We start from the raw sequence: 9,893 nt of genomic DNA on the forward strand, positions 1-9,893 counted from the left end.
CCTTGCTTAATTTAAATCTTAAATATATTAAGTACCAGTAAAATGAAGCACCATGAATTGATAATTACATTGATCAACACTAGCAAGAAAAACAGAATTCTAAGACAAAGCCAAAAGACGATCAATTTTTACTTTCCATTAGGCTTTGCTAGAAATGAGTAAATTAGTATATTTTGAAATGACTCCTCCCATCAGTAAATAAAATTAAATTATGAGTAACTATTGAAACTTTGGAAGACACCTGCGTGTCTCCCGCCATTAGCCATCAATGGTCAGCAGTTATAATTCAATACAGGAAAACTGAGTGTGGACGTAACTGAAATCCTTACCGTAGCCTGAACTGTGAACTGACATTTGGCTGTGAACCCCCATTTTCATAAACCTGGATGTGTTGCTGGTCGTTGGCATGTTCCTTCCAGTTGATAAAAATGGAGTTGCTAGTGGCATGGGGATTTTCTTTTTGTTCCTGAAGTCCTTCACTTTCTCTCAACCTACTGGATCCATCTGTCAAGGCCTGAAGGAATTTACTGAGTCTCACTAAGACTTTCAGCCTCCACTGCTGAGAAGTGAGTCTCCGATTAGGATTTACAGAAAGTATCCAGGACTGGGATCTGTCTCTATTTACCAGTCCTTTGGACGGCTGCTGATGAGAAATAAGTTCTACAAAATTCTTAAGCAATATACTGCTACGGTCAGTAATCAGAGCTGGGTACTGTTCCAGCAGAATGTCCAAAACTTTTAAAGAGTCCTCCTGAATTCCTTCAGTAATGTGAGTCATGGCACTAGAGAGATGGGCACTTACCAAAGGAAAAAATGGAGAAATTTGTTCAGCTCGTATTTTGGGGGCCAGGAATTGAAGAAGTTGAACTGCTGCTAATCGTACATTAGCATCTTTATCTGTAAACACAGCAGTCACTTCACTTAATATGTTTGAAAGGTGTGCATCAATTATATATGGGTATTGAGACAAAAGGTCTTTAAGTCCAAGAAGAGCACTTTGTTTAACCCCAGCATTGTAGTGATGCATCTGTGACAGCAAATCCTATAAATAAAAATACAGGTTTTAGGTATATACATATACATACACATCATTTTTAAATAAACAGTGCTAACTGAAACTATGCTAATAAAGTGACACTTCAGTGGGTGTCCAGGGCTGCTTCAGTAGGTATTTTTCAAGTGTTACTTTGAGAAAAATGTACCTTTTGTTAAGATCAGAAACAGTTTTAGCTTTAACGTAGCTTTGGCTTCATAAAAGAATTGTTTAACTTTCAGTCAGTATTTTCTCGTTTTGAAATTACACAGGATTAGGCACACTCGTTTAAACTGACAGCAATTATCATTATCACTTAAAGACCTACTATGTACCATATACGTATTTACACTATTTTCTGCCTATTTTAAGTGGTCTTTCAGGGTGTCTGTGTATTTTATTCAGAGTGTAACATATGGCAATTCTATTTAGAATAATTTATATAATCTGTAAAGAAACCACAACTTCAAATATCTTTTTGATATTATTTAACCTGCAGACATTAGAAAGCAAAACTAGAACACGTGTATCTTCACAAAGATTTGTTCACAAATGTCTCTAACAGCATTATTCATAAGAGTCAAAAAGTGGGAGTAAGCAAATGCCCATCAACTGCTGAGTGAAAAAATATAACATAGCTCCGCACTGGAATACTATCTGACACATCAAAGGTATGAAGTATTGTTTTGATATGTGCTGTAACATGGATGAACATCAAAAACATGCTAAATGAAAGACCAGTAACAACAGACCACATTTCATGATTCCATTTATATGAAGAGTCCAGAATAAGCAAATCTTTACTGATAGCTTAGTGGCTGTCTAGTGTGGGAAAGAAATGGGGAGCAACTTCTAATAGGTATAAGGTTTCTTTCTAAAGTGATAAAAATGTTTTAAAACTAGATTACTGTGATAGCAGCCTAACAATGTAAATATGTTAAAAACCACTGAACTGTCCACTTTAAATAATAAATATTATGTGCAAATTACATTTCAATAAAGCTGTTACATTTTTAAGCAAAAATACTGCTTAAATTTCAATTAATTTCACACATTTACTATGAATCTGGAATAGCTATGCATTGTAAAGGTTCAAAACTGGGTAAGACAGGGTCCTATCCTAATGAGCTATAAAAACAGCTTAAGACCTGTCACATCAAAAACTTGACACATCAAAAAGATATAAAAATTACTTCCAGATGACATATTAAATTATCACATGAATATCAAAGGGAGAAATCACTTTGACTTTAGCTGAGCAAGTGTTTCTGGAGGAAGTGGGAAAGTTGTAGTGGCAGCATGACCTCCGAAAAACAGATAAACTCCAATCTTCAGCCACTTCCCTGGTGGCTCAGACGGTAAAGCGTTTGTCTACAATGTGAGAGACCTGGCTTCGATCTCTGGGTTAGGAAGATTCCCTGGAGAAGGAAATGGCAACCCACTCCAGTACTCTTGCCTTGAAAATCCCATGGACAGAGGAGCTTGGTGCAGGCTACTGTCCATGAGGTCCCAAAGAGCTGGGCACAACTGAGTGACTTCACTTTCACTTTCAAGAGTTAAAACAACTTTCCATAAAAGTACACCATTCTAGATGACTTTAAGGAAAATCCTATCATCAAAAAAATGTTTATGATTTACCTTTATGTTAAGTTTTCTATTGTTTGTTGGAAGTGTTACATCCTCTTTGAGCTGCTCAGGCAGATGTATAGTCTTCGTTTTAAAGTTTGTAAGAGTAGAATTTTCTGACCTGGGCTTCTTCTTACCAACTTTTAGTTTTACTTTCTGAAAATCATCTTGGCGTTTTCTTTTTTTGGTCATTCTTGAGTACTATGATGAAAGAATTAATTTAAAAACAATGAATACAGACCAAAGATAAGTTATAGAAGAATAGAGAAGGTATTCTCTAACCTTTACATTACTCTAACATTGTCAAGATCAACAATAACCATGCCAATGCATCAAAATATTCAATGGAAAATACGTTTATAAAGAAAAAACAAAGTTTACTTAAGATATTTTTCACTATGCAACCTTTTGTCAAGCAATGTTCTAAATAGGAATCTTGGGTCGAGCAATGTGCTAAGTAGAAAACTTGTGTTTATTTCAATTAATATATTTATACTTCAATAAAAAAGGAAAAAACTTCTGAAAATTTTTTGTTTTCATAGGACAAGAGGGAGGTAGCAGAGTTGCTACAGGTATACCTTGCACCTACTGGGAAGCTCCTGGCCCCCAGAAACCCCCAAGAAGCTCTAGCAAAACAAAGTCTAAACCAATTTTATTATTGAATGCAGCCTGTAATAGCTAGGAAAAATTTCATGAACCTAAGCTGAGTGCCTGAAAATGGGGATGATTCAGATATGCAGCAAGGACAGGCACTGGGCATTTCATGAGCAAGGAAAACAGTAGAGATGAAGAATAGGGGATAAGCTTGGTATAGGCAAAAATGAAAGTACTAGCATTCTGAACACCAGGAAAAGTGCAGACTAGATATAAACCGGAAACAAAAAGAGGAGGAAAAAAAGCAATATAAAAGGAAATACAGCGTAACAGAGAGCTAAGGAACAAAGACCAGCTAGGCCGCTATTATAACCACTCAGGTATAACCCTGTTGAACTGCACTTCTCTTTCTCCATCATATTCTTTCAATTTACACACAGATTATCCCACTTACACACAAAATCTTTGATCTGTGCCTTCTCCCCATTCCCACTCCCTGCTTAAATCCTTTATTTCAAGCCAAGACTGTTCAAGTTTCCCCACCAGCATTCCTGCCTTGTCAGTAAGTGTCCACTTCGTGGTCCATTTGATAATCGCCAGAGGGCTCTTTCTAAACACAGATCTGATCAAGGCTCACAAGCTTTCAGCTGCTCCTTTTACTTGCTTACAGTAAAAACACCTGGGTTTGACCGTCAGCGATCCTTCCTAACTTCCTCTACAGCTTTATCTTCCCATCAACTAACCGCTATCTAAAAAAATAGCCTTCTAGACCTGGAACTGGCTCAGCCCTTCTTGAAGCCTTTTCCACACAAAAATAATAAACCCTACCTTGCACTGTATACCCACCAGAGTAGGTGTCTCTGGAATAAATAAAACTTCCCCTGACCTATCATAATTATCCTATGCCTAGCTACTTTTTTTAAGTCACAACGCTACACGTGGGAGTTCAAGAAATTTGAGCAAAATGAAGGTTTGCATTATTTTAAGATTAATAAAATGGCTGGTGCAAGACCAGAAACTTGAAGTTTCAGGAATCTAGAAGCTAATCACCTATGACATTACATTCAAATTCACATGGTTACAAGGTTTTAACACATTAGAGCCCTATTACCTAGGGTTTGGCTACATAGGTTAAGAGCAGATACAAGAGAGCAACTAGCTCTTATCCAGACTCTTGCACTTTATAGCCAAAGTTAAACCACCTGTCTCAGTTTTTATCTACAAAACCGGGCTAATAATAATGCTTACCTCATAGAGTTGTTACTAGGTAAGATGAATGAGGAGCAAATGAGCTCATGTGTAAAATACTCAGAACTGTGCCTGGCACGGTCAACAGATATGCTATAAGCACAAAGGTGTATTTTCTTAGTCTCATGACCAGTACATATCAAGCATAATAGCAGATATACAAAAGCATTCAGTTCTCACAAGATCATGCAAGGAGGGTGATGCTAAAACCATTTGAAAGATGTGTCAGTCCTTTATTAAGGACTTGGAAGAGGGTTTTGTAAATAAGACTGAATTCATCAAAACCAACTTTATGCTATATATACTGCAATCCTGGTGAGAATTGGGGGAAAGGTGGCAAAATGGCTTGCCTTATTTCATTTATCCCAATATCAAATTTTCAGCCCACCCACACCTCCAGTTATTCTGGTCTAAAATATGAGTAGGTAAAAACTACAAAGAGGGCCCTAATACTCACTTGGCCTCTCTGAAATAAGCAAGCACAGTTTGTGAGCTTTCACTACAATTACTATCTAGTACCAGAGATGAAAACAAGTCGAACAAGATATTTAGAAAAATCGAATCAATTAACCCTCCACCCCCTAATTCTCTGTGCTATCTTTAGCCACTAACTAGCTGATCAGGGTCCAACACACAGTCAAGCTTGTACAAGCATTACCCACCACTCAGTATTAATTACTCTGTTCTCCCTCTGTTAGGAAAGCTAACAAGACTGACCGCCTCTCCTTGACTTTTCAAGCTAATAAGATTATTATTATGGTACACAGGGAGCATTTTTATACTAGGAACTCAAAGTTCTACAGCAACTGTTATTTTCGCTTAAAAGCAAGATTTTCGTAATACAGCAAACCAAACGGCCTCCCTGGTGGCTCAGAGAGTAAATCTGCCTGCAACACAGGAGACCCGGTTCGATCCCTGGGTCAGCAAGATTCCTGGAGAAGGAAATGGCAACCCACTCCAGTATTCTTGCCTGGAAAATCCCTTGGAGAGCGTACGCTAGAGTCCATGGGTTCACAAAGAGTCGGATACAACTGAGAAACTAACACAAGCCACTTTTACAGAAGCTGGTATCGAATAGATGGTAGGAACACCAACCTCAGGGACTGAGCTCTCACATCACTTGAAGCAGGTGAGCCTCAAAAGTTTTCAAGATGAATTTCATATGCTCCAACTACAGGCTTTCTAATTTCAATAAAAAGGAGAGTCTAGTCTACCAGGATTTCAACCGAACCGAATTTCAGCTAGTTTGTCTGCCACCTCACTACCCTCTCCTAATTTCCAACTTCTTTCCACCCGCCAAAAAAAAAAAAACCCTCAATAAGTCACATTGTACTCGGCCTTTGGTAATTTCCTCTCTAACCCTTTACGCTCACGAGTTCCTCCAAACTCTACCTAGGGGCCAATCGGAGACACCTGACTTTCCAAAGAACAAATATCCCAGACAGGACCACTCGAGACATCCGATGGTCTGAACCTGCTCGGTTGGTTACTCCACACCTGGACTGCGAGGGCCGATTTGAGTACGAGACGACTGCGCATCCTCAACCCCAGACTTTGGTCCCGTATCCCATAAGCGAAGACCCCGTGGTTTTCAAGAAACTATCTTTCCTTCTCCCACAGGGGACGGCGGTCCGGACCACAGTCCAGGAAGCGGGGCCCAATTAACGCACACCGGCCTAAAAGTCTCCTAGACCCGAAACCGCGCGAACCCGCCCAGTCACTTGAAACGCTTCAAATGCCCGCGGGGCGCCCCGCCCCCGCGCTGCCCCTCTCCGCACCCAGGCCCTGCTCTGTCGGAGCGCCACGACCCGGCCCCGGGGGGACGCAGACTGACCCCAGCCCGCCCTACCCGCCTGGGCCGCGGACCGAGGGGCAACGGCCCGGGGCAACGGCCCCGCGCGCCGTCCCGCGCCCCGAGAGGGCCCGGCCCGACCGGCGGCGACCGCTCACCTGCGGACCCGGCCGGGACCCGGGCGCGGAGGCAGAGGGGAAGAACGTGCGAGGAAGAGCCCAGTGGGCAACGGCGGGCGCCACCGGCCTCAGCCTCTCGCTCCCGAAGCGTGTTTTCAAATCGCCTCGTCCTCACGCGGCCGCGTCTCCTTCCGCCGCCCGGAAATCAGGGCCCCTCCTCCGCCGCGCCGCGCTCACGTGATCACGGCCCGCAGCCGCGCGCAGCCGGGGAGGCGGGAGCGGGAGCGGCAGGCTCCGCCCCCAGGAGGAGGGGGCGGGCCCGCGCCGGAAGCTCCCCGCGCTCCGGGAATCTGAGATCGTAGAGCGTAGGATCCAAGGACAAAGCTTGGCCCTCCCCGAATGTCCCTGGCGTGCATTTACTGATGGGTGTCGCCCTGGTCACAGGTAGTTGAGGGCTGGCGTCTTCTCTCCCTGCTAGAGCACTGTTCTTCAGACCTGGAGCCACATTCAAATAAGAGTATAAGTTGAACTGAATTAAGAAAGAGGAAAAGTTTGGGACTGCAAGAACCCTAGAATTCCTGGGAACTTTAACCTGGATGGAGCAATTAAGAATTAGTTGACAAGAGGGAAAAATACACCTAGCATCTGGAGTCTGAAAGTCTTAGTTGAGGATTTTCTCTAATATTTAGTTTCTCAGCACTAGGTAGGGTTCCTGCTACTGAAATCAAGTGGGCCCAGAGAATTTAAGAGAGAAAGTTGAATGCCTAGAAAGGAACTGGGAAAGCAAAGACAATGCGTCTTTGAAAGATAGCCTTGCCAAAGATTTGCAGGAGGCGTGGAGCCCCAGATATGGATTTTAGAACTTGATTTAAATTTGTTTCTACAGTTTATCAGGTTATAAGACTTAGTAAAGCTAATAAGGAGTGAGCCTCAGTTTGCTGGATAGGGATTAACAGCAGTGATGTCTGGGAGCTCAGTGGAAGCATCTGGTCCACGCCTCTCTCCAAGCTTAAGCTTTACATGTTTCTTTGCTTGTAGATGGCATTCTCTCTGTCTTCACAATGTCCTCCTTTCCTGTGTGTCTGTGTCCAAATTTCCTATTTATAAGGACACATGTCATTTAGGGTGTACCCTAATGACCTCATTTTAACTTGATTACCTCTGTGAAGACTCTTATTTCCAAATAAAGTCACCTGAGGTAGCAGGGGTTAGGACTTCAACATGTCTTTTCAGAAGGACACAATTCAACCTTTAACAGTAAAATCTGTGTCCAGGAATGGCTTATATTTCTGAACATCTTTGCTTTCTTTGTCTATGCTCAGAAACATCACAAAATTCTAACCTATTACCACAACATCTACCGAAACTTTGCATCTTCTTTGTTCTGTATACTAGGCTTCCAGTTAATATTTGCTTTGGAAATAGTGTACCACTGCTTAAAAAAAAAAAGTTGAAGCTCTATTAATCTAATAAATTTGATTTTATAATGTGTTAATTGTTCAGTTGTGTCCAACGAATTGTGATCACATGGACTGTAGCCTGGCAGGCTCCTCTGTCCACAGAATTCTCCAGGCAAGAATACTGGAATGGGTAAGCGGTTCCCTTCTCCAGGAGACCAATCCAGGGATTGTACCTGGGTCTTTTGCATTGCAGGCAGATTCTTTACGATCTGAGCCACCAGGGAAGCTTTTATAATGTCAAGACAAATAATAAAAGCGTAAACATGTTAACCTGGCTCTTACATTTCAGGTCTACTACTAACACAAAACCAGAGCCTCTCTGAAGAAATGTGAAAAGGATGAGTTCAAATTTGCTACAATGATCAGGGACTGGAAAAGTGCATTCTCTAGGAATTAATCGATACATTATATGCAAATGACTTGATATACTGCGTGGCACACAGCAAGCCTTCAATAAATGACAACAGATTTTCCTGTTCATTGGACAGTGTTTGTGCAAAATGAAAACTTTTAGTCAAGTTTCTTGGATAAAGGAACCAGTTCTGACTTTAAATTAAAAGGAATTTATCCAGAGAATGTTGACTAACACAGAAAGGTGAGAAAGGCTGCTGATCCAGGCTTGGATAAGAGAAAGGAGGGAAAATACTCAGGAGCCAGGAGTACCACCACTGTTACACTGCAAAATCTGTCCAAGACACAAGAACTGAAAATGATGTAAAATTATCTACATTTCTGAAATAATTGTATGCCTAAAAATATCAACTGAAAGGCTACTAAAAACAGTAAGAGAATTTTTAAAGGGTGCTGCTGCTGCTGCTGCTGCTAATTCGCTTCAGTCGTGTCCGACTCTGTGTGACCCCATAGACAGCAGCCCACCAGGCTCCCCATCCCTGGGATTCTCCAGGCAAGAACACTGGGATGGGTTGCCATTTCCTTCTCTGTGAGGCAGTATAAAACTAACACTTGGAAATCTATAGACTTCACATACACTAACAATAACCAGTTAGATAACAGGATAGAAAAGGAGGCACCTTTTGCAATAGCAATAAAAACCTATAAAATTCCTAGAACTGAATAAAAAATTTGATTAGAATATTTAACTTCCTAAATATACCTGTTGTTGGAGAAGGCAATGGCACCCCACTCCAGTACTCTTGCCTGGAAAATCCCATGGACAGAGGAGCCTGGAAGGCTGAAGTCCATGGGGTCGCTAGGAGTTGGACACGACTGAGCGACTTCACTTTCACTTTTCACTTTCATGCATTGGAGAAGGAAATGGCAACCCACTCCAGTGTTCTTGCCTGGAGAATCCCAGGGACGGGGGAGCCTGGTGGGCTGCCATCTCTGGGGTCGCACAGAGTCGGACATGACAAAAGCGACTTAGCAGCAAATATACCTGTTGTCCCTAAATTAATTGGTAAATTGAATGAGATCCCAATAAATATGTCACCAGGGTTTTTTTATAGACCTACACAAACTGATTAAAATTTTTATATGAAAAATTAAACAAGTAAGGATAGCCAACAAATTTTTTTAAAAGGAAAGCAATGAGGAGGACCAACCTTATTGGATATGGAAATATAAAACCTCAGTGATTGAAACATAGTTTTGGCATACGAATAGACAAACCAGTGGGCCAAAATATAAAATCTAGAAATAGAACCAAATAAACATGAGAATTTATAAATTAAAAAAATGTTATATGTACATTATAAAGATAACACCTCATATAAATGGTATAAACATAATCAGTTTGCACATAGGGAGCCAGCCACTTAATGCAACATAAAGTTGGGCTCATATTTCATGTATTACATTCAAAGATGTAAATTAAAAAAAACAAATCCATAAAAGTACCAGCAAACAAAATGTGTGTATCACTTTACAACTTTGGATTTCTTCTAGAACTTAAATATCAGGGGAAAGCTTTTAAAATTTGATTACAGGCTTTTCCCAAAACCCTTAGAAATCTTCTTTACGACCAAAAAAAAAAAAGAGAGAGAAAGAAATCAAAAGATAAG

General features: G+C 41.0%; 1 protein-coding gene across 2 annotated transcripts in view; it reads right to left on the minus strand.

Moving 5' to 3' along the window:
* The window catches only part of TEX10 (testis expressed 10), a 49,034-nt gene extending 42,384 nt beyond the window's left edge, over positions 1-6,650 (minus strand). For both annotated transcript variants that reach the window (XM_018052246.1, XM_018052245.1), the window contains exons 1-3: positions 6,452-6,650; positions 2,672-2,860; positions 330-1,042 (exon numbers count right to left, since the gene is read on the minus strand). In XM_018052246.1, coding sequence (XP_017907735.1) covers positions 330-1,042; positions 2,672-2,851 — 893 coding nt within the window. In that variant the 5' untranslated portion in view covers positions 2,852-2,860; positions 6,452-6,650. The remainder of the gene's footprint in view (positions 1-329; positions 1,043-2,671; positions 2,861-6,451) is intronic.

This window comes from Capra hircus, chromosome 8 (genome assembly GCF_001704415.2).
Source record: "Capra hircus breed San Clemente chromosome 8, ASM170441v1, whole genome shotgun sequence".
NCBI lineage: Eukaryota > Metazoa > Chordata > Mammalia > Artiodactyla > Bovidae > Capra > Capra hircus.